The sequence below is a fragment of the Mustela nivalis genome (genome assembly GCF_964662115.1).
Source record: "Mustela nivalis genome assembly, chromosome: 2".
Classification (NCBI taxonomy): Eukaryota; Metazoa; Chordata; class Mammalia; order Carnivora; family Mustelidae; genus Mustela; species Mustela nivalis.
The window spans coordinates 145,529,509-145,553,721 of NC_139021.1; the positions used below are offsets into that span (position 1 = coordinate 145,529,509).

General features: G+C 41.2%; 2 protein-coding genes across 10 annotated transcripts in view; one reads left to right on the top strand and one right to left on the bottom strand.

Moving 5' to 3' along the window:
- GLUD1 (glutamate dehydrogenase 1) overlaps nt 1-11,172 on the bottom strand; it is a 37,611-nt gene extending 26,439 nt beyond the window's left edge. Inside the window, exon 1 of the mRNA XM_082718317.1 lies at nt 10,365-11,172. Within this exon, the coding sequence (XP_082574443.1) occupies nt 10,365-10,824 (460 nt within the window). The 5' untranslated portion in view covers nt 10,825-11,172. The remainder of the gene's footprint in view (nt 1-10,364) is intronic.
- Nucleotide 11,173: 1 nt separating this feature from the next.
- The window catches only part of SHLD2 (shieldin complex subunit 2), an 87,773-nt gene continuing 74,733 nt past the window's right edge, over nt 11,174-24,213 (top strand). For 6 of the 9 annotated variants that reach the window (XM_082718133.1, XM_082718135.1, XM_082718136.1 and 3 more), the window contains exon 1: nt 11,189-11,250. The gene's annotated coding sequence lies outside the window, so the exon portion shown is untranslated. Of the gene's footprint in view, nt 11,251-24,213 lie in introns of all 9 variants that reach the window. The other 3 variants (XM_082718132.1, XM_082718131.1, XM_082718130.1) reach the window with 2 other exon arrangements.

Below are 24,213 nucleotides of genomic sequence, written 5' to 3' on the forward strand. Positions count from 1 at the left end.
CAACACAAGTGGGGTGAGTGAGGGACCAAGATGTGACAGACATATACTTGATGTGACACTCACTACCCCAAGTTAGGACAGTCACCACATGTTATGCTTCGAAGTTCTGAAAGGGGAAAACAGAGCATTTCTGAATGCCTCCAGTGTGTCAAAAATAAAGAATTCGAAGACAAAGTTGTTCAGTAAAGCCAAATAACAGGTAATACACACACATACACACACACACACGAAAACCAGGAAAGCTTAAAATGTTTTAAACCAAAATGAAACAAGGATCTTAGGTGCAGTCTGATATTTTTACTTTTTCTAAAACCACACTTTTCCGTCTTTCCTGTGGGATGGGTAGTATGGCAAGAGAAGGCTAAAGGTGAGTCGGGACAGGCGGGGACTGGATGCGGGCACAAGGATAGAAACTAGAAGGACCCCAAGTTTTATTCCAGGAACTGAGAAAAGCAAATCCAGACTTTTTTCTTTTCTGAAGTCCTGGTAGCCTGTGCTGCCATCAGCACTACTGGGGTTCAGGAGGAGGCCAATTGGGTCTCTGAACACAGCACTGACAGGTGTCACGCTGGAGGTGAACACGTGCAGTGAAAAGCAGGAGTCCATGGCTGGTCAAACTCGAACAGGAACTGGATGATTACACATGTGTCATTAGAAACAGGGTCTAAAAATCAAGGACCACATTCTGACTGGCCCACAGAGTAAGCTGAACTTTTAGTTCACCGGAGGAAACTGAAGAAATAGCACCTATGACAAGGTTTATCATCTATCAAACCTGGAGGACGGGTTGGTGACACAGCTTTGAAATCAGACCTTTCATTCTGAAGAGTAATTAACTCTATCATACAGTTATTTTAGGCTAACGGGCATCCAGATGTTTCAAAAGAACATTAATAACAGGCATACATCTGCATACTACACAACAGAGAGCGTTTCTCTGCCTTTTGACTTAATGACCAAAGAGTTTCATCCTCAAGAGTCTCATGATTGGTATACAGCACATTTTTCTAGGAGAAACAAAAACCATAAAGCAAAAATTAGCTGAGGCTGCTCTAGTGATGAAGAAACCACACCGGCTCCTTACTTTGAGAAAAGATTCGGTGAAAACCACAACTGAGTAGCTTCATTTTTTTTTCCTTTCGCTAGCTGACTCAAAACCAAAAACAGACAAAAAAGCTCCTAGCAACTGAGCCAACATTGTTTTTTTTAATGATGAATCATTAACTGAACAGATTCACGAAAACTCAAATGGTTTTAAAAATTACTTGAACTAAGATCTTTTAATAGGGCTTGATTTATTAAAAGTTCAATTTCCAACTGTATTCTATCTCTTTTCAGAGAGGTTCTGAAGAGTTCTACCACAAGCACAGAACTCATAGGAAAGCAAAAAGAGCCGAGAATTCATAAAATGCATGCACTAACCCTCTTTCCATTTACTCCTGAGAACACTTCTTTTCTCACTTAATATAATCTCTAACATGCAAGAGAATGGCATACCTTAATTACAAATGAAGAGAGGAGGGCAAGCAGCAGTGAGGAACCACCACAGAAAATATGGGAAGTCTCAGATAAAAATTCATTCAGCACTGCAGAGAGCAGTTTTGTTCGGGAGCAAAGGAAAGTCATACCTTTAACTGCTATGACAGTGTCCCTGTCTGTGTAAGGCGGCAGGGAAACACCATTATCAAAATCTTTAAGTGTTTTGAAGAGACAAACTTTGTAAGTTCTGGGAAACATGTTTAGCTGATGCTGGAGAAATGAAAAACATTTCACTTCTTCTTTTCATTAACATTTAGAAGTTTCAACACGTATGTATGTGTTCATCCAAACTTAAACACAGAAAAAACTGAAATCTCCCCTATCACTACATAAACCCTGTCTTTTCCTTATTATGGGTGACCATTCTTAGCAATTTAAGAGAGAGAGCGTGTGTGCATACATATCCTCTGAAATCATTTCCCTGCATTTAAATACGTACTGTTTATTAAATGTGCAGCTTTGTCTTATACTAAGTATTGAACTTACTGCCCAATAGATGGAAGAAAGATTATGGATTCAGATGGGGGAATCTTGATCACTGGTTTCACAGATTGCTTATTCTGCTAATAGCAGTAAACTTAGTCCCCGCTTCCCACCAAACAGGTCTTGGAAACGATGCCAGGGTAAAAGTGGTGAATATAAAATCAGATGACATTTAGGAAAACATAAAGGTAACTAACTTGTTATAAAAAGGTTCAAAAGGTAAAGAACTGACATTAAGGATATCCAGTTTCACATAAATAATGAATAAGTCTAGGTGATATTTGAGATGGATCGTTAAGAGCAGGAAGAGAATTAGAGGGAGATAGAAGACGGACTAGACAAGCACCACATGCAGTGACTGTACTTTGCCAGAGTAAGATCAAGAAAATACATATGCCTGTATTTCCAATTGTCCTAAGGATCATTTTATACCCAATCTCCTTTAATTTAAAAATCCAGCCCTTTTTCCTAATTGTACTTTCCGGGTAGCTGATACCACCCCTTTCCCTAACGGTGCCTCAGGCTAGAAATAGAGGCTTTATCTCATTCTCAGTTCCTCTGCTGCCTAGCCTTCTGGGCCCTCCCAGAGTTATTATCCACCCAAAAAGCTGTTTCTTCTGCTTATACACTTCTGACACCAAATGTGTGGGTTTTCCACACCAACAGCCAGTTCTCCAAATCTCTGTGGGCACCAACTGATTGTTGTACACAATTTAACTCAGTTCTGACACTGGCTACATGGAGTTAGCACAGACTCCACAGATTAAGGGCTTATTCCCACAAGACTGGCCTTCATCTTCATCACAAGTATTGCATGCTCAGGGTACCCAGGCTTTTGTCCAACTTGGTAACAAACTGGGGCTCCCATGACTCCCTCCTCAGATTTGATAATTTCCTATAATGGCTCACAGAACTCAAGAGAACACTTTACACATGTTCACTGGTTTATTGTAAGGGTCCTGAGGAGAGCAGCTTCCATCCCTGTGTCACAGGTGTGCCATCCTCCCGGCACGTGGATGAATACCAGAAAGCTCTCAAAATCTAGTCGTTTGGGATTTTTATGAAGGCTTCCTCACATAGGCATGATGGCTATTAACTCAATGTCCAACTCCTCTTACCTCCATGGATAAGGGTAAGGGATGGGACTTAAAGTTCCAAGCTCCTCATCATGGCTTCATCTTTCTGGTGGCCAGCTGCCATCCTGAAGCTATCCAGGAACCCACCAAGAGTTGCCTCATTAAAACAAAAGATGCTCCTATCAACCCAGGAAATTCCAAGGGATTTAGGAGCTCTGTGTCAGGAACTGGAGTTAAGACCAAATATTAGGACAAAAGAGGCTCTCAGCATCTCTATCACTCAGGAAATTACAATGATTTTAGGAGCTGTGTGTCAGGAACTAGGGACAGAGACCAAAAAAGTATTCATCATGCCATGAACCCTGGCTTTCCCCTATTTACACACACACACAGGTTGTCCCTATGACCCCATCACATGGTCCTGCCTCTTACCTGGGCTTAATCAGTTACCCCCTCTATTTCTCTTTATCTAAAATCATCTTTCCCCCATCCAAATCCTATCCAGCCCTCCCTGCTTACAGATCAAGAGGGTCATTCCCTGGTATATTCTTTTAACTCCTACTGTAGCAATGCACTGTTGAGTGTTCCCAACTGTGTCATTTACTGACTAGTTCTGGGAAAGGAAAATGCAGAAACAGAATACTGAGCTAAAAACAAAAGGAGAATGCCACAGATACCGTAGGAGATTTGGGATTCTGTTCTATTCTGAGGAAATCAATGAAAAGACACTGAGAAAAAAAAAAAAAATGAGCTTTGTTTTGTTAAAGCTTTCTTATGGATAGTTCCCCCAGAAAGAGCACCATACCTGACAGAGCAGGGATTAAAATGCCTGTAATGAACAGGTGAACTATCAGAAATCCCCAGGAGTTAAGGAATGCTCCTTAATTAAGCATAACGTTTAAAGCTCTTGCCTGCAGGGAAAACTAACACATAATGGAAAAATTGATTTATCTGGAATATCATCTATAGCTCATAATGAACATAGTCCTTATTCAGTAAACCCCCAATACGGGGACTTCCACCCTTGACTACTATTCCCTTGTGGTTTTTCTTATGGTAAAAGGGTTTTTCTTATGGTAAAACAACAAGGAGTCCATGTACATCCTAAGGCTCAAATGTACAAAATGCTTTTTTTTTTTTTAAAGGCCCATGTCCATGTATTTATGACGATGATATATGGCAAAAGGAGTCACACTACTGACAACCTTTATAATTTTCATTTGGGTCATCTTTCACATTTTTCTCTAGCCAAGAATAATCCAGAGAAATAGCAATTCATGACAAACTGTAACTTCTGAGTTTTTAAGGAAGAGGCACTCAGAAAGAAAGCCTTGTTAAAATGATTCCTTTGAAAACCCTTCAAGATCCATGTTCTAACACTCTGGTAGGGAAAGGAGCTCTCCTGACTGTCACATTAAACTGTTCAACACTACAGTTCTTCAAACCTTTCAGCGGAAAACTCTCATTAGGAAGTTCTTTCACGGCCGACTGGAATAAATGGGCCCGTAAAGATTTCAGATATGAGCGAGTTTTATATGCACAGCTGTTGGAATATGCAAGCATTTTCTAGGAAGGGAGGCCTTCTAATAGCTTTTAACACATTTCAAATGATCCAAAGTATTCGGTAGTCCTGGTACTGAGGGCACGACATGGTTCTGTCACTGCTTAGGATATAACTCGTCATTTTTTTCCGTATGAATAGATCCCAAACAATAATCATTTAAGGAGGTGGGTGCTGGAGCCAGAGGATGGGAGCCCGAACCCCAAATCTGCTACTTAAACTGGGTGGGGGTGTAACCTTACTGGAGGAATCTTTTCAGCCCTAATATCCCTTTTTCAAAGTCGGGGCAACAGTGTGTTCATGAGGTTGTTGTGAAGAATAAAAGCGATGATGCATGAAAAGCTCTTAGCCAAATGCCTGGTGTCCACAGAGAGCTCAACAAATGTGAGCTGTTAGGTTACCCCTTGTTTTGCCAGTTGACCTGTGTGGAGACAGATCTCTCAGGTGCTGCTGCCTTTGGGAAAGGAAATTAAGGTCTGGAGCAGCCTTCTCCCAGGACACCACTCTGCCCTTGGTGAAACCTGTCCTGCCTTTAGCCATAGTATTTCATACACCAATGCTTCAGTCTTTTTGATAGTAATCTACATAAATTTCTGCCTCTGGAAAGGGGAAAAGATTTCCTCACTGGGATAGCTAGGTCAGTTTTAGGTGAGAACTGTGCACGGAAAATTGTTCAGTTACTCATGGGAAAGAGCTGGACAGAGTTGGCTCATTTTTCATTTTATAACCGTTATCACTATTTATCTGAATGATATACAGCTATTTTAATAGGAGTTTCTTGGGTACAGCCATCATGGGTTATTTATGAATCAATGTTCTTCACTGCGGTGATGTAAGAGGTCTGGTGGTTTTTTTTGTTTGTTTGTTTTGTTTTTGTATTATGAAAATCTAATATTATGCAAAATAAATGGGAAAAAAAGTCCCACAACATCCTGGAAATCCTATGTCAGGCTACTGCCTAGGAATTCTTCAACAACCCAAAGCTAATTATTTTGGTCTTTATTGGTTCTTGGCAGAACTCTCACCACCTTTAAATATCACTGGACAAAAACAATTTTCTTAAACAATCTAAATTATTATCAACAGCTGTATGCCACCTAATTTCTTCCCTCTACAAACCAGAAAATTCATGTTTGATTTTTACTTCTTCTATTTAAAATTTAAACACTGCCACTTTTATTGAAGTTTAATAAACTGGTACTTGTCCTCTGATTTTTGATGCCCCAATTCCTGCAATGTGTTCTCTGCGTAATGAGTGGGCAGCGTCTGTGTTCCTGCATACCGGCTTTCTACTGCCAGGGCCAGCCACCTACATGGATTTGCCCGAAGTGAGGGGAAGACTGAACTGCCTTCTGATGCATCCCATCTGATGCATTTGTCTCCCATGAAATTCAAAAGCCTCTATCATGGCAACCCAGTTCTGGATTTAATTAAAAAGGATTAAAAACAACAGCAAGAGCCGCGGCAACAAAACCCTCAGGGATGAGGGCTAGGGCGAGAACACATTACAAATCACCTGTCTTTTAACGGAATTTTCAGACTGAGTTAAATCCTAAGTTTATCTACAAAGGCTACATTTTCTCTTGTGGGAACAGATGTGGACACACACTCACACTTCAAGAATACTGAGTGTGAGCATTTATTCAAAGTTACCCATGTTCTGCCGGCTGTCAATCTGGCACAGCAGAAATAAGTCAGAAACATTTTTTTTTTTTCCAGTGAAGGCAGAGCATGCGTCACTTTTAAACAGTATCAGTACCTTCTACACTCTTCCTACAAAGCACCACCATTCACTATGCAGTGGTAACCCAGAGGACTGGCTGAATGATACTACTGGACTCCGAACCTCAGTGGCCTCCCATACCCTCCACCCCAGCATCCTGTCCCCCAGGGACTAGAACAAACACTGTCTACCTCCCATTGCTTTTTTGCATTTTGGCTCTTAAAGAACAAGTCCATGGGTTATTATAGTTTATACTTTTGGGGGGGGTACTGATATTTACAGTTTAACAAAAGATTTAGGGTCAGTGTACCAGACTTCCATTTGTAGTCCATCAACTTTATTTATTTATTTTTAAAAAGATTTTATTTATTTATTTGACAGACAGAGATCACAAGTAGGCAGAGAGGCAGGCAGAGGGGAGGAAGCAGGCTCCCCCCCCAAGCAGAGAGGCCAGAGGTGGTGCTCCAATCCCAAGACCCTGGGATCATGACCTGAGCCAAAGGCACAGGCTTTAATCCACTGAGCCACCCAGGTACCCTCATAAACTTTATTTAAAATGATGATAATTTTAGAAAGTTCTATGATAGAAGGAAGAAGCAGGAACAGGGAACTTTGGCTTAATAGTTCTAGTATGAAAGTAAGAAGCTGGGGAAAAACAACCTAGGAGATAAAGTTAAATTGCTCCTACATCAATTAATATCAATCTGTACTTCTCCTCCAAAACGGACTTTTATTTATTTTTAAAAAATTTTAAAAGACTTGAGGAAACACGCAAGAGCAGGGGGAGGGACAGAGGGAGAGAGAGAATTCAAAACAGATTCCCCTCTGAGTGCAAAGCCCCATGCTAGGGATCCCAAGACTTCCATGACTGAAAACAAGAGTCAGCTGCTTAACTGACTGAGCCACCCAGGTGCCCTCCCAAAACTGATTCTTAAACAATAAACATCTTTCTGAAAAGGTACTGCACTGGTCTCAGAACTGGTTGCAGAACCATGGACCAACAGAATACAGGATTTATTCTGAGAAAGTTAACAGAAACAATCACTGATAATGTTTTCAAACATGTAAGAAACTATGAAAAAGTCTTCTCAAAGCAGAAATTCCCACAATATTCATCTTTGTTGAAAATATTAAGTCTGCTCTTGAAATTTCCCTTTTGAGTTTACAGCATACTCTACTGCAAATGCTTAATAGATGTAAAATCTGATGACTTCAGGTAAATATGCTTTGCGGGGAAAGGAGCAAAAAAACAAAAATGTATTATTAAATATTTACTTGGAATAAAGTACACATCAGCCACCCCCAGGTCTTCAAACCACCTGTTCCCCTTACACAGATTATAATTAGGTTGTTACTTTGCTTCAACCTTGAAAATTGTATTTCAGAAAACTCAGGTAGAAGGTCACTCTTGAGGGAAGATTAGATGCAGAACACTGAGGGTTATGAAAAAGATGAACAGCCAACAAGGCTGTGTGTGTGTGAGTTTGTGTGTGCATGTGCGCGCAAAAACACTGGCAGAGAAGGCAGCTGAGGTGGTGAGAGAAAATGTTTAAAAGAGAAAGATTTACTTAAGCCACAGGGATTATCCAAAGCATCCTTGGAAATTTCAATCACCTAATAAATTTTGTAAGACCAGAGTGCAACCATGAAGGTCAACAACCTTTTTGTAAGTTAAAAAAAAAAAAAGCTTTAAATGTTTAATTGGAAACAAAAACGACTCAAAATAAGGTGCTCATCGAATATACATTCTCTGCAGTCAGATTGAAGTAATAAATGGGAAGAAAGATCCTGGAGTGTTACAAAAAGCAAAGCATGCACGTCCACATTATCCAAATTTTGCTGATCAACTATTTAGCACACCCATGCATTAAGTAAAGCACACAAAAATATTTTTAAGGCCTTTCATAGCTATACAATCCTGCCCAATCAATCCTATTATCTCCTTGAAGTCTTTGAAATTCCCTAAGATAATACATTTACCACTTTATAGAGGCCAATTTTCATGTTACATTATCTTGCAATGCCTGCTTAACTAATTATTAGTTGCAATTCGGTTTCTCTATGTTTGTAAGCTGGGAGTTGATAGCACTTTCAGTACATGCCTTCCGATAAATGGGGTAAATTGGAGAGAATTGTTTCTTACCCTTCGGTACAAGCAAATGCTACAATAACAGAGCCTTAATATGGCTGATGTGGTTTGGCTAGGTTCAGTATTTTCGCATTAAAACTGCTGTGGCAACAAGAGGAGGACTGACAAACCATGGTAAATTTTAGTTGCTTTAATGAGTTTGTAGAGTTGTGATAGGAGAGGACTCAGCATATAAAGAATAGAGGAATATAAAGAACTTCAAGGAAACGGAATCAGACCCTGCGGAAAAATATCTATAATGGTTTACTTGCTTATCTTTTAAGCTACTGGAATATACTGACAAGAGGACAGTAATATCAACTAGACGGCCATTTTAAAGAAACATAGCAACTTAGAATTCGCTAACTTCTCTTCCTCCAACATCCTTGTTTGCTTTTCTTGGGAGCCTAAACTTGTATTCTTGGTTTAGAGAACAGGGAGTGGTAGGAAGAAGGAAGGTGATGTAGGAAACTAACTTTTATGTAATTTGGAGGAGCAAAGGGAAATTAAAGGTCAAAGTGGTTCAAATATTAGTTTGAGAAGAGCAACGAGAGCTAGAGGGTATTAAGCTCTAAAGGTCTGTCCTAGAAGAAGGTGGCGTCAATGCAAATTTAGCCAGTAAATCATTAAACAGGTTCAGGCAACCTTTGTTCCCAGTTTGGAAATGCCAGCAGAGCTCCAATTTTTCCAGAAGAGAGATTTCTAAAGACTATCCTTATAAGTCAGCTCTTATACTGAATACTGTACCAGGCTCATGTAGAGAAACCGTCCAGCCCAACACCCTCCCCTGTGCTTATTTGCCAAGTAACCTCCACCAAGACTTCAACTCCCTGGGTCCTTAACTCAACATCTTTTTTTTTTTTTTTAATAGAAAAAAAGTGGTTGTGTCCTTTTTCTAGGTTATGCTTAAGCACTTTTAGAAGATGTACTGTGCCATGTACTGGGGAAAATTTTTTTTAAGTTTATATTTGCTCGAAGGAAGCCAAATCTCAAAAATGTAAGTACAGAAAAAAAAAATTAAGTACAGGATAACTTGAGACTACCAAATTCTAACTGACTCAACTCCTTTCTTCAGTACTTTATCTTTTCCCCAAGCTCAAATCTGGTGCTAGCCAGGACCAGTACACACCCCCAGGGCTATTTCATTCCATTGGCTGGCGGGCCGTCCTGCATTCTACACCCTTTAGATTTACTGTCAGGGCGCCCAGTGTTTGTTTGTCGGAGATGTTACGTCGCGTTTGCATTACTTTTTTTCCTTTTCTTTTCTTTCTTTCTTTCTTTTTCTTTGGTGTGTGCAAAACAGGAGTGTCAGGTCAGAAAAATGACGTGATTTAAAAGACCAATGTGTAATTAGTAAAATCATTGGTTAGCAAAACTGTCTAGATTTCAAACGTAAAAGGCAATTCACTTTGTATGTTTCGGTATCATTTGCCATTGATGTAAAAATGAGTGGAGGGAAAAAAAAAACCCGGAAATAATTATTTCATAGTTCGTGATCGGGTGAGTCATAGACGCTCACAAAAACTTGCAAAGGCACAGTCAGATGGGCCAGGCATTCCCATTTCTAGAAGTGCATTTCGTCAGGACCCACCCTAGGTGTCACCTACACTAGGACCTAAGAAGAGCCGTGCAGCATCTATTCTGCATGCAACATCCACAGGCAGGGGCCGGGGATGATGGGTCACGGGGCAGAAGGTGGGACCACTACGTGGCGGTTTCGGGAGGAAAAATCACAGTCCGCGCGAGCCTGACACATCCGCGGCTGGGGCCGGGGCGAGGGTGTGTGGGGGCCAGTGCCCATCCCGGCTGGGCAGGACAGCGGGGGAGGGCGCGAGGGGCTCGGCCGGCGCTCACCTCCCTTGCAGGGCGTGCGGTGCTGGCTGTGCTGGGCCCGGTAGCCTTCGATGACCTCCCAGGAGCCGTCGTCGCGCCGGATGGGGAAGGACAGGCTCAGCACATGGTTGCAGGGCTTGATGATCCGCAGGATGCCGCGCACCCGGTTCCGCTTCTGCTCCTCGCTCTCCCGGGTCTTGAGGTCCTCCACCAGCTTGTCCTCCACGATGCTGGCGCCGCGGTCGAAGAAGCCCTCCACCATCTTGAAGAAGTTAGGGTCGTCCTCGCGGTCGGCCGCCGCCTCGCTGTAGTGTCGCCGGGTGGGCGGCGCGAGCCCCGGCTGCGGGGCGGCCACGGCGGCGGCGGCGGCGGGCTGCCCGCGGGCCCGGCCCAGCAGCGCGGCCGAGTCGGCCGCCGCGGAGACCAAGGCGGCGGGCCCCGCGCGGCATAGCAGCAGCGCTTCGCCCAGGCAGCGGTACATGGCGGCGGGGCGGAGGCCGCGGAGCGGAGGCACTAGCAGAGGCCGGGAACGGAGGGAGGGAGGAAGGGCCCGGCGCCCGCTGCTCTTTTAAGCTGCAGCTTCCTGCCCCCTGGGCTGTCCCCTCCCCTCCGGCGCCCGCCGCCTAACGGGGAGGACGGCCTTGGGGGCCGCGGGCGCAAGTCGCTGGTGAATGGCAGGGCTTCGCTGGGGGGGGGGGGTGAGGGGGGGCGGCGCGCGCCGCCCAGGGAGCCCGGCCTCCGCCTCTGCCGCGGCCTCGCCCGGCCTCCCAGGCGGCGGCGCGTGCCTGCAGGGGCGCTCGGGGGCGCGCAGACGCGGCAGGGCTCAGTGCGCATGCTCGCGCCGGCCGGGGAGGGAGGGGCGAGGCCTCCTAGGACTGGCCGGATCTACAGGGAGGCGGTGTCTCAGGTCTGTGCGCGCCCCCGACCTCGATCTGGGGAGGGGGCCAGTGTGGGGAGGGGGCCAGCTCGGGAAGGGGGACAGCTCGGGAAGGGGCTTGCGGGGGAGGAGCTTGTTTCCCCCTCGGGGGCGCTGAGAGGCGGATCCCCGGGCCCCGCGGCAGTGAAGGTGGTGCGGTTTGGCGGCGGGCCGGGCCGCGTGAGTCACTGGTGTCCCTCGTTTCCGTCCGCACGCCCTCGGGCGGGGTGGCGGCCCAGCACCCCGCTGGCCCGTCCTCTGGCGTCCCTGCGGGGCGCGGGCCGAACGAGGGGCGCCGAGACCGTGAAGTGGCGGTTGAAGGCGCGGCTGTGGGCTTGGCTCTGCCTTCGGGGAATGAAGCACGGAAATGTCATCGGGAGGTGGCTTGCAGGAACTGGAAAGGAGAAAGCGTGGGAGCTGGGGAATCCCTTGTCCACTGGCCTTAATAAAAAAATGAAGTTTTAAATTTTACCCCATGCAACCACTCATCAATGTGAAGATCATAGTTACCGTGAGTCATTGCAGTTTTCTAAGATTTACTGACTGTGCTTCCCCTCTTTAGAAATACGGTCTAAAAACAAAGACACTCTAGAAATGCAATAATAAGACTCCAGCACATTCTCCGTAATATAGTTATTAAGTGGCCCAGAGTAGGATTTGTGAACGTCTAAGCTTCATGAGGGTTAATTTTATACTTGCACACACTTGAGGAATGCTAAAGTCATACACTCCTTACGGGTAGGTTAGGCACCTGTTTCATTCTAATGACTCAGTCCTTAAGAAAAGGTACCGAAGGCCTCATTCTCAGCTTTACTAGGAACGGTGTACCTTGGTGGTTTTAAAATGGCACCTTTTTGACTTGCAACACTACTTTACTTCCTGACATTCACTTTATTCATCTCTTAGAACATGGAAGAGAATGTTCTTAATTCTTACAATATACTGCGAAGTATGAAGTGGCGACGTAAATTAGTTAAATTACATTCATCTATCTCGGTGTACTCTCAAAGCAAAGAAGATGCAGATTATATTTTATCTTATTTGCTAGATAAATGTATCATTATTTATATTTGTGTGTTGTTTTTCACTGAAAAATATTCTCTAAACTGAATCTTTGTCTTGTTGGTAAAAAAAAATTAAGGTACTAAATTTCCTTTTCACTTGATGGTATCATTTTACATTGCAACAACAACAACAACAACAACAAAAACAAAAAACAAACAAAAAAACAAACCCATGGAAATTGAACCCCAGATACTAAAATTTTAGAATAAAGTGAATTAGCATCCAGAAACATGTGGACATTTTTTCCCTTGAGATTAAATTCTTTGGTGTGTTTTGAGGAAAGTGGTTTCAAAGCTTAGTTTTATTGCCCCGATTATCTCTTTTGTGATAACCATAGCCTTTAGAAATATCAATGTTTAACTTTGCTTCTTCCCAAGTTTTATTCATCTAAATTCAAAAGTTGGAAAGCCTATGGAAATAGTGAGGAGGTCATCTGTAACTGAGAGTCTCCTATCTATAAATGGCTTAAAAAAGGGCTCTATAAGAACCCAAAAAGTAGATGCTTTTATTTTTTAAATCCTCATTATGTTTTAAAATTACATATAAGTTGTAAAAAAAAATTCAGATGATACAGGGATTTTTTTTTTTTTAAGTTTTTACTTATTCATTTGACAGAGAAAAAACAAGATCAGGGGGAGGGGCAGAGGGAAAAGCCTACTCCCAGATGAGCTGGGAGCCTGATGTGGGGCAAGATCCCAGGACCCTGAGATGATGACCTGAGCCAAAGGCAGCTGATTAACCAACTGAGCCACCCAGGCACCCCTAAATGTTATAGATAAGTTTAAGGAGTGAAATTTTCCAAACACTACTCTTCTTCCCCCCATTTAATAAGTAGACGGAGTATTTGTTTTTAAACTAAAGTAGGTATTATAATTCCTGGTTTGATGGAAGAGGGAACTAAAGCTCACAGAGACCAAGTACATTGTTGATGGTTGCCCAGCTGGTAAACAGCAGGCTGAGATTCAAACCTGTGTATTCGACCCCAAAGTTATTCTATTGCTGCTATCCCAAGAAATATGTTAAGTATTGTTGCATTTAGTTTAAATTTTTGTGATGTAAGGTATAGTGAGTTTCAGCTTCACAGTGATGATTTAGTTTATTTTAATTGCCAGTACAGTTAGCATAGGGTGTTATATTACTTACAGGTATACCATATAGTGACTCAACAATTCTATATGTAACATTGATGATTGCTTTATAAAAGATAGTTATTTTGAAAATTAAAGTTTAAATTTATGAGTAATTTCCATTTCAAAAGGAAGCCAGAATTTAACTGAAGGGAATATTGGTCATTTGATGATATTCAACAAAGACAAATCAGTTTTCTGGCTTTGACATTTATGAGTTTTCCTTAGCTATTTTAAAATTCCAGGTCATTTCTCTTTGATCCATTGCATGCTTTTATGTTTTCAAGTGCTTTTAAAAATATCACAGAAGAAGAATTTTAGGATTTAGAAAGACATAGCATAAAAATAAAAGAACCTCATAGTCCTTAAAAAAAAATGACTTGGAAAAGTAATACATAGTTCCTACCTTGTGTGTTTATATTTGTCTTTGCTGGACATTTTGTTTAGGTGGAATGATACAGTAGGTGGCCTTTTGTGATTGGCTTCTTTCACTTAGGATAATGTTGTAAGGATTCATTTATGTTATAGCATGGATCAGTATTTCATTTCTTTTCATGGCTAAATAGTATTCGTTGTATGGCTGTCTCATTTTTTAATCCATTTATCGTGGACATTTGGGTTATTTTCAATTAATATAACACCCTATGCTAACTGTACTATTATTATAATTGGACATTTTTGGCTGTTGTGAATAATGCTATTATGAACATTCTTGTACAAGTTTTTGTGTGGAAACATGTTTTCAGTCCTCTTGGGTATATACCTAGGAATGGAATTGCTGTTTAACCTTTTGGAAAAAAAAAAAAAAAGTTTTTTAATCTTGAGAAACTGCCAAACTGTTTTCCACAGAGCTGCACCATTTTAATTCTTTTTAGCAGCATATGAGGGATACAATTTCTCTGCATCCTCGGCAACACATGTTATTTTCTGGGGTGCAATAGTAGTTCATTTTGGTTTTGATTTGCATTTCCTTGGTGGCTAATGATGCTGGATATCTTTTCATGTGCTCATTGGCCATTTGTCTATCTTTTCTTGGAGAAATGTCTATTCATTTCCTTTTCCTATTTTTTTAAGAAAGATTTTATTTCTTTCTTTGTTTGAGAGCAAGCGAGTGAGAGGAGGAGCAGAGGGAGAGGAATAAGCAGATTCCGCGATGAGCCAGATATAGGACTTGATCTCATGAGACCGCCACCAGTCTCCACCCCCCACCAGCCCCGAGATCATGACCTGAGCTGAAATCAAGAGTTGGATGCTTAACTGACTGAGCCACCCAGGTGCCCCTTCTTTTCCCATTTCTAAGTTGGATTATTTCTCCTCTTCATTGTTGGGTTGTTACAGTTCTTTATATATTCTAGTCACAAATCCCTTATTAGATACATGATTTGGAAGTGTTTTCTGCTATTCTGTTGTTGTTTGTTCACTTCTTTGACGGTGTCTTTTGAAGCACAAAAATTCTAAAATTTGGTGTCCAGTTTATTAATGTTTTCTTTTGTTGCTTTTGCTTTTGGTACCATGTCTAAGAAACCATTGTCTAACTGGAGGTCATGAAGATTTACACCTATGTTTTCTTCTAAGATTGTTAGCTTTTACATTTAGGTCTTTTTATATTTAGTTCTTTTATGTTTTAGGTTTCAAAATGGATTTTGAGTTGATTTTTGTATATGGAGTGAGGAAGGAATCTACTTTCATTCTTCTGCCTGTGAATATCCATTTGTTCAAAAGTCTGTTTCTTTCCCCATTTAATTGTCTTCATACCCTTTCAAAAATTAATTGACCTAAATGTGAGGATTTGTTTTTGGACTCTTGAGTTCTTCTCCACTTGCTCACATATCTCTCTTTATGCTAGTACTACACTGTTTTGATTACTGTAGCTTTGTAGTAGATTTTGAAATTGGGAAGTGTGAGTCCTCAAACTTTGTTCTTTTTCAAGATTATTTGGTTTTCAGAGTCCCTTGACTATTCATATGAATTTTACAGTCAAGTGGTTAATTGCTGCACAGATTCTGCCTGGAATTTTTATTGGGATTGGGTTGAATCAGTTTGGGGAGTGCCATTTTAATGATATCACATCTCCGACTCATGAATATGAGATTTTTTTTCAGTTGTTTAGGTTTCTAAAAATTGCTCTCAGCCCTGTTGTCTTTTCAGAGTAGAAGTTCTGTACTTGGGCACCTGGGTGGCTCAGTGGGTTGGGCCTCTGCCTTTGGCTTGGGTTGTGATCTTAGGGTCCTGGGATCGAGCCCTCAGCAGGGAGCCTGCTTCCCCATCTCTCTCTGCCTGCTCTCTGCCTACTTGTGATCTCTCTGTCAAATAAATAAATAAAATCTTTGAAAAAAAAAAGTTCTGTATTTCTTTCCTTAGGTTTATTACTGGGGGGGGGGGCGTGCTTGATTGGCTCAGTCCATTAAGCATCTGACTCTCGGTTTTAGCTGAGGTTGTGATCACAGGTCATGATCTCAGGGTGGTGAGATGGAGACTGTGTTGGGCTCTGTACTCAGCAGGGAGTCTGCTTGAGATTCTCCCTCTCTCCCTCTGCCCTTCCTTGCCCTACTTATGTGTGCACAGTCTCTCTCTCTCTCTCAAATAAACAGATCTTTAAAAGAAGTTTATTACTGAGGCTTTAATTCTTTTTGATGCTATTATAATTGGAATTCTTTCCTTAACTTCCTTTTTAAGTTCTTCTTTTCACCTTACAGAAATAGAATTGATTATTGTATATTGACATCTTGTGTTTTAAACTTATGGAACTCATTTATTAGTTTTCATAATTATTTTGGTGGGTTTCTTAGGATTTTCTGTACACAAGATCATCTCCAAAGGGAGAGAGTTTTACTTCTTCCTTTCCAATAGATTTATTTTATTTTACTGGCTAATTGCTCATTTTATTTGTTATTATGCCCTATTTCGTGGTATGCGTGTGTTATAATTATTTTTGCTAGTCCTTCAATGGACACATAAATTGCTCCTAATACCTTGAAGTTACAGCAGTGCTACAGTGAATAATCTATTACATAGAACATCAGTTTTCAGTCTTTCATCTCAGGATGCCTTCTTAAGTATGAGTAGTGAATTTGAACTTAGAAAGAATTTAACAGTGGTCAGAATCTTGTTTTCCTTTAAAGTTGTTTAGTTCTCATTTGACATAATTTATTACTCTCTGTAGACAAGTCAGATATTTAACTTCTTAAACAAGGGCTTCTAAATGAGGAACTAAGAATCTTGATACTTCTTTTATTAGGTCACCATTTTTCTCATTTGAATAGTTTTTTTAAACAGATTTTATTTTATTTTTGCTTGCTTATTTTTAAAGATTTTATTTATTTGAGAGAGAGACACAGATAGCGACAGAGATAGTGAGAGAGAGCACAAAGCAGGGAGGAGAGGGAAAAGCAGGCTCCCTGCTGAGCAGGCACCCTGATGTGGGGCACGATCCTAGCACCCTGGGATCATGACCCGAGCTGAAGGCAGATGCTCAACTGATGGAGCCACCCAGGTGCTCCTTAATAGATTTTCTTTATGACGATATTTTATTTTATTTATTTATTTTTAAGTTGACTCCATGCCCACTGTGGGGCTTGAACTCGTGACTCAGAGACCAAGCGTTGCCTGCTCTACTGACTGAGCCAGCCAGGCATCCCTAAGTTTCAATCGGTTTTAGTTCAAAAGTGCTTATTAGTACTTCATTAATCAGCCAGTTGAGTGTGGGGAGAGAAGAGAACCTTATACTAAGGGAACACCATATGCAAAGGCCTGAAGGTAAAGGAGACCATGATTTGAGAGCGTAGGGTAGCATACACTTTGGTTAAAGGAATTTGATCATAATGGTTCAGTTTAAACAAATTTGGTTGAGAGTTGCCTGGGTGGCTCAGTTGGTTAAGCATCTGGCTCTTGATTTTGGTTTAGGCCATGATCTCAGGGTTGAAGGATCAGGCCTGTATTGGGTTCTGTCTCAGCAGGGAGTCTGCTTGGGATTCTCTCTCTCCCTCACCCTCTCCCCCACCCTCAAATACATAAATTAATTAAAAACAAAACAAAAAAACAAACAATAGTTTGGTTGAAAAATGAATATCCCCTAGTTCCCTTTTTTTCCTCCCAGCATTGGTAATTTTGGTATATCATGGATTATATCAAGCCTTTGTGCTTGTAATTTTCAGGAAAATTTTTTCTAATACTTTGGTGTTTCTCATGGATTTTCAGAAAAGTTGTAATTTTCATCTTTTGTCCCCTTTAGTGAGCATGTTTTTTTTAGTAAGTAAAAAACAAACTGTATCCAAGAAAAGAACCTGGAATTTTTAGGATTTCTAGTGCTTTTCCTTTTATTTTTGATTTTTTAAAAAAGATTTTATTTATTTTTTTGACAGACAGAGATCACAAGTAGGCAGAGAGGCAGGGAGAGAGAGAGGAAGGGAAGCAGGCTCCCTGCTGAGCAGAGAGCCTGTGGGGGGCTCGATCCCAGGACCCCGGGATCATGACCTGAGCTGAAGGCAGAGGCTTTAACCCACTGAGCCACCCAGGCGCCATGTGTTTTTCCTTTTAAAAACCATTTTTTCCTAATAAATTACATGCCACTCATATCTATTTCTGTAGTTTGGTTAAGTTTTCATTTTGCTTTGTTGCTGAATAATATTCAACAAAGGTTTTTATCAACTCTTACTTAAGGGTTCTTTCCATGTTGTGAGTAAATGTGAAAACTCATTATAGGAACTTTTATCTCTTTAAGCATAGTATGCAAGAAACAAATGAGGTCTCCTAAAAATTAGCTATACTAAGGTAGGATTCTGAATTCACCTGTATATAATTCATTATGCCTGTCTTTTTCTTTGTTTTTTAATTGAGATCTTTTGTTTTCCTTATATGTAAAAAGGACAGCACATTCAATTATTCATCATCCCAGATGCCTCACCATCCAGCTACATTTATTGATCTATGTAGATGCCTCTTTATAAAATCCAGTCTTTATCCTAGCTTTCACACTTCCTTTTGGAAATTTTAAAGATTTTATTTATTTATCTTAGAGAGAGCAGGGAAAGGGGCAGAGGCCGAGGGAGAGAGAGAATCTCAAGTAGACTTGGTGCTGAGCACAGAGCCCCATATGGGCTTGATCTCATGACCCCGAGATCATGACCTGAGTGAAAAACAAGAGTTGGATGCTTAACCAACTAAGCCACCGAGGCTTGCCCCCCTCCCCCACTTTTTGGAAATTTTAGATCACTTGTGATCTTTTTTTTTTTTTAATTTTATATATTTATTTGACAGAGAGAGATCACAAGAAGGCAGATAGACAAACAGAGAGAGATGAGGAAGCAGGCTCTCTGCTGAGCCCAGAGCCTGATATGTAGCTCAATCCCAGGACTCTGGGATCATGACCTGAGCCAAAAGCAGAGGCTTTAACCCACTGAGCCACCCGGGCACCCCGATCACTTGTGATCTTAATATGAGATTGAAGTTTGAATAATAAGAAAGTATAAGCTAAAAATTGAGGCATATTTGTGCGCTGGAGAAGCAAAAAACACCTTCACATTCACCATGGAAAAGTTGTGAAGAAACTGACTTTATTCTGAAGTGCAGATGTGAGTGTAGTGACATTGAGTCTGCTCTTGATAGAAAAGAAAAACATGAATGAGGCGGGAGGGATCAAGGCATAGACACTGGTCATGGCTGGTGGCATCAGCTAAGTAGCAGTGGTCTAACTCCAAGATAGTGAAGGGAACAGGTACTTGCTAGCTGTATTGGTTGGGATGTTTTGGCCCTAAGCAACAATATCCAGATAAAAGTGGCTTTAGTCTAAGAGACTAAAGGTGCAAACTAAATGAGATTAACTATTATCTAAGAAGAAACCTGGAGGCAGGGCTATTCTGGTTGTTGGTAAAGGGCTCAGAGATACTCTCAAGGAACCCAGAGCTTTTCTCAGTGTGACAGTCAGCAAGTTGGTGGTTTCTCTTGTTCAGAAGATTGCTGCATCAGTTCCAGGGGTCACATCCAGGCACAACTAAATGCTATGTGGGAGAACAGAACTTTCCTCCCATATGCGTTCCTTTGTTGGTAAAGAAAACCTAACCTTTTCAAAGGCCTGTTGACCAGCTTCAGCTCTTTTAGGTAGGCCCTAGTACCTTAGGAACAGGTTCCATGCTGTGCCCTCACTGTGGAGGAGGCAGGAAGGAGAACTTTCTGATGCTCTGAACTTCTAAAATACAGATAGGCACAGCCAGTGAGGAAGAAAGAGCAGGAGGAATAATTGTGAAGTTGGCAACCAGCAGTGTTTGCTGTATTTGCCACAGAAAATAACTGACCTGTTCTGTGCTTTCTCTCTCATTTTTTTTTTTTTTAAGATTTTATTTGTCAGAGAGAGAAAACACAAGCAGTGGGGGCAGGAAGCAGAGGGAAAAAGTAGGCTTCAGGGAGCCAGATATGAGGCTCAATCCCAGGACCCTGGGATCATGACCTGAGCTGAAGGCAGATGCTTAGCTAACTGAGCCACCCAGGCGCCCCTGCTAAGTGCTCTCTTACTGTGATAATATATTCTCTTAGAAAATAAGCACAGTTTGAAAGGGGGGAAACATTCTTAAATATACCTCTGGGAATTGTGCTTGTGGCTTCATGTTCTCTACATTGAGAAATCTAGAACCCAGTTCCCTTTGAAAACTCTCATTATGTTTCATGTTTTCTACTTTGAGACATTTGCTAAGTCTATTTCCCTTTGAGATTTTATGTAATGATCATAGTTTTAAAATATGTCTCTTTTGGCCAGGAGGAGGGGGGACACTGACAGCTTATAAGGCAACATCTTATGCTGCAGTGTTTATCGCCAGTCAGGAGAACAGAATGGAAACTGAAAACACATCCTCAGTTTCTGGGGGAAAGTCTGGGAGTTGTAAAGAAATATCAAATGCTCAAATGATTTCAATGGATCTTCAGATTAAGCTGCTACCAGCAACTTACTGGCAGTGGTATAAGACACAGATAAATGAGTTACATCTACAGGAGGGATCATCTGTTTGGTCTTTCTGTTGAAATTAGTTCTTGTGTTTGTGCTAAGGACAAGTGTGACAGTGTCACTGGAGTCTCTGTGTTCTATAGTACACACTGTCAGAAGCACAGTTGGGGGTAAGACTCCTTTTTTTTGAGAGAGAGCAAGAAAGAGCTTGTGTGTGTGAACAGGATTGGGGAGAGGGGCAGAGGCAGAGAGAGCATCCCAAGCAGGCTCTTATATAGGTCATGAGACCCTGAGATCCCAGCCCCTGAATCAAGTGTCTGATGCAATTGACTGAGCCACCCAGATGCCCTGAGGTGAGACTACTTTGAAGATGCACAGGGCAGATACATAAAATGGCTCTTTATATATATTTGCCCTCCACATTTTTCTTGCCAAGGATGTCATCTTTATAATTGTATTCCTGGAGGGCCATCTAGAACCAATGAAACTTAGATTCATCTTAGATTCTAGAATCACCAGCCATCCACAGTGGAAGTTCCGATCAGCTATGAAAAAAAAAACGAGGTATCAGTGAAGAGCTGTTTGTCCGTGGGAATGTCTATTACAGGGAGAAAAGAGGTGTCAGGACTTCCAGCTTCCAGGGAAGCTGTGACAAGAGGCTCAATTTAAAGCAAGTATGTATCCCTACCTTCATGTGTTTTTTTCTAGGTCAGATATAAAATGGAATTATTTTTGAATAACAATTTTTTGGTATTTTTTAACATGTATTATAAAGAATGATAGACTTTGACGGTCTTCTGTAATTTCATATTCTTTCTTGCCTTTTTTATTATACAATACAAACACCAAAAAAAAAAAAAAGCGAAGATAACATTAGAGAAGCAAATACAATTGGCTTTAAATTAACTAGAAAAAACTTAAATGGGAAAAAACGTAAAAAACCTGAACCCTGAGAAATTCCAGTTCCTTGCCTCTTATGGTTTTTATTTATTTTAACGTTTTCTTAGAGAAAAATGAAAAAGTGTGTGAATAGGAACAATAGCCTGCCCATGGGCCTGAGATGACTGTGCATTTTCAACTATAAGTATTCCTCGCTGACCCAACTCTTGCTGTCTGAACTTGGAAACAGAACAGATGGGACAACAAAGGATGCTTAGATTTATTCCTAACTTATTTCTGCAGACTCATGTTATTTCTAGTCCAAATCCCTGCTTTTCTGTATTGTTTCTCATTATGGAACACCTATGCTTTCCCAATTTTTCTCTATAGCTATCAGTTAAAACAGTTAAAAATGGAAAAAAATGACTTTGAATTTTATTTTATTTTTAGAGATAGAGAGCTCAACTGAGGAGGGGGAAGGGACAAAGGGAAGAAAGGGGGAGATTTTTTTTTTTTTTTTTTTGCTTATTTGACAGAGATAGAGAGCATAAGCAGTCAGAGGGAGAGGGAGAAGCAAGCTCTCTGCTGAGCAGGGAGCCCTGCACAGGGCTTGATCCCAGGATCCCTGGGATCAAGAGCCAAAGGCAGCAGCTTAACCAACTGAGGCACCCAGGTACCCCAAGGGGGAGAGAAATCTTTTTTTTTTTAAAGATTTATTTATTTATTTATTTGATAGACTGAGAGAGATCACAAGTAGGCAGAGAGGCAGGCGGGGTGGGGGGGGAGTAGGCTCACTGCTGAGCAGAGAGCCCGATGTGGGGCTTGATCCCAGGACTCTGGGATCGTGACCTGAGCTGAGGGCAGCAGCTTTAACCCACTGAGCCATCCAGGCGCCCCTAAGGGGAGCGAAAGTCTTAAACAGGCGCTCACACCCAGCACTGAGCCCGGCCTCAGGGCTTGATCTCATTACCCTGAGATCATGATCTGAGCTGAAATCAGGAGTCAGATGCCCATCTGACTCAGCCACCCATTTGAATTTTAGAGTAGGATAAGACCTGAAAAATCTGAAATATGAAAGAAAATGCTTAAAAATATGTATCAAGGCTCATAGAAGCACTCCATGATGTATTTATAATACTAAAAGTTGAAAAAAACAATGACTAGATGTGTTCAATTTTTCCACTTTTAAAATTTTTATTTTGAAATAGTTTTATTTATAATAATTTGTTTTGACATAACTTTTCTTTAGAATTTTAGATACATAGAAGAGGTGTAAAGATACAGCAGAGTTCCCTTCACCCATCTTTACCTAATGATAACATTTTACATAGTCGCAATACATTTATCAAAATTAAGAAATTACTACTGGTACAGGGAGATTTTTAACTGTCATTTCAGCCAAATTGTTGTGTTGACCAGCATGCTTTTTGCTGAGTTACCTGGAGCTCTACCGTTGATCTTAATCATGATCTATGCTCCCAGCTCTTTTGGACGGTTGTGTTTGGTACCCTGTGACCTTCATCTCTTGTTCCTCAGGCTACAGATGACTGACTGCCTTTTGGGCAAGTACCCAGCCATGTCCAGTCTAAATGCTGGCCAGAAACCCATGATGTGACTTGGTCAGAAAAATGGCTTTCCAAGTTTAGTTTTATTTCTAATGCTCGTGTCTTTTCATAATATCCTTCTCTCTACTTTCAGAACTGATCGAAATGTCTTCTTTTTAAACTACTGAATAGTCAGTGCTAGGTAACTGTGTCGTACTTCACTGTGGCCAGAGAGTGTGTTTATGTGGGTCTGCTGGGGAGGGAGGGAAAGAAGAAATGGCAAGAGATGAGGTGGGGCAGCTCACCAGATAGCTGGTCTCTTCGTTGGACCAGTTTAATGGCTTTACCAGTATCCTCTATTCGTTGGTTATTATTTGCAACTTTTGAATCTAGAGATGGATATCTTTGCAGGTTCTAGAACATTTGCACCTGTTACCTCTTCCAGTACTGTCTCTACCCTGTTCTATCTTCCTTCACTTTATCTTCTGTGTTTCTTACTCTTTTTGTGTTTTCCAACTTTTTTTTTTGGTGCTTCATTCTGTAGGTGCCAAGGGTCAGGCAAGGTACCACATCATCCAAGGTTTGCAGTTTCCTGGGCCATCAAATGATGCAAATCTTGGTTATAAGACTTCAGGCATTGGTTTACTTTCTGATGACTGTTACCCTGAGGGTGTTGCCCTTTAGAGGTACAGGTTATTGTGGGGACACTTTCTTAGTAGGCTCATCATTTTGTATGGGTTCCACACTTTGAATTATGTTTCTAGTACCTCATGACACCATCAAACAAAAATGTATATTTTCCCTCATGATCAAATGTCCTCATCAAAAGCAGCTCCAATGCTAACTTACTCTAGATTTCTGGTTTTCTCTTATAGATTTAGTTGGCTAATTTCCTTACTATATTAACTCTTAGTGGTAAAAAATTTGTTTTTTATGTTTCACCTTGTGTTTTTATTTGTTTTCATAAGAAGAGTTGGCTTGAATCTAGCTCTTCATTTGGAAAACGGAACTTATATTGTTATTTATATTTCAGTATGTCTAATATTGATTAGGATTAACTTTAAAAAATACACCATTCTGTATTCTTTTTTTTTAAAAAAGATTTTATTTATTTATTTGACAGAGAGAGAGAGATCATAAGTAGGCACAGAGAGGGGGAAGCAGACTCCCTGCTGATCCAAGAGCCTGATGCGGGGCTCGATTCCAGGACCCTGAGATCATGACCTGAGCGGAAGGCAAAGGCTTAACCCACTGTGCCACCCAGGTGCCCCATCCTTTTGTATTCTCCTTGAAGTTGTAGTAGGTTTATAGATTCATGTAAGGAGAATCGATATCTTACGTTATTGTTTAACCATGAAAAGAGTGTGGAGCATCTCCCATTATGTTTAGACAGTTTCTTTTATTC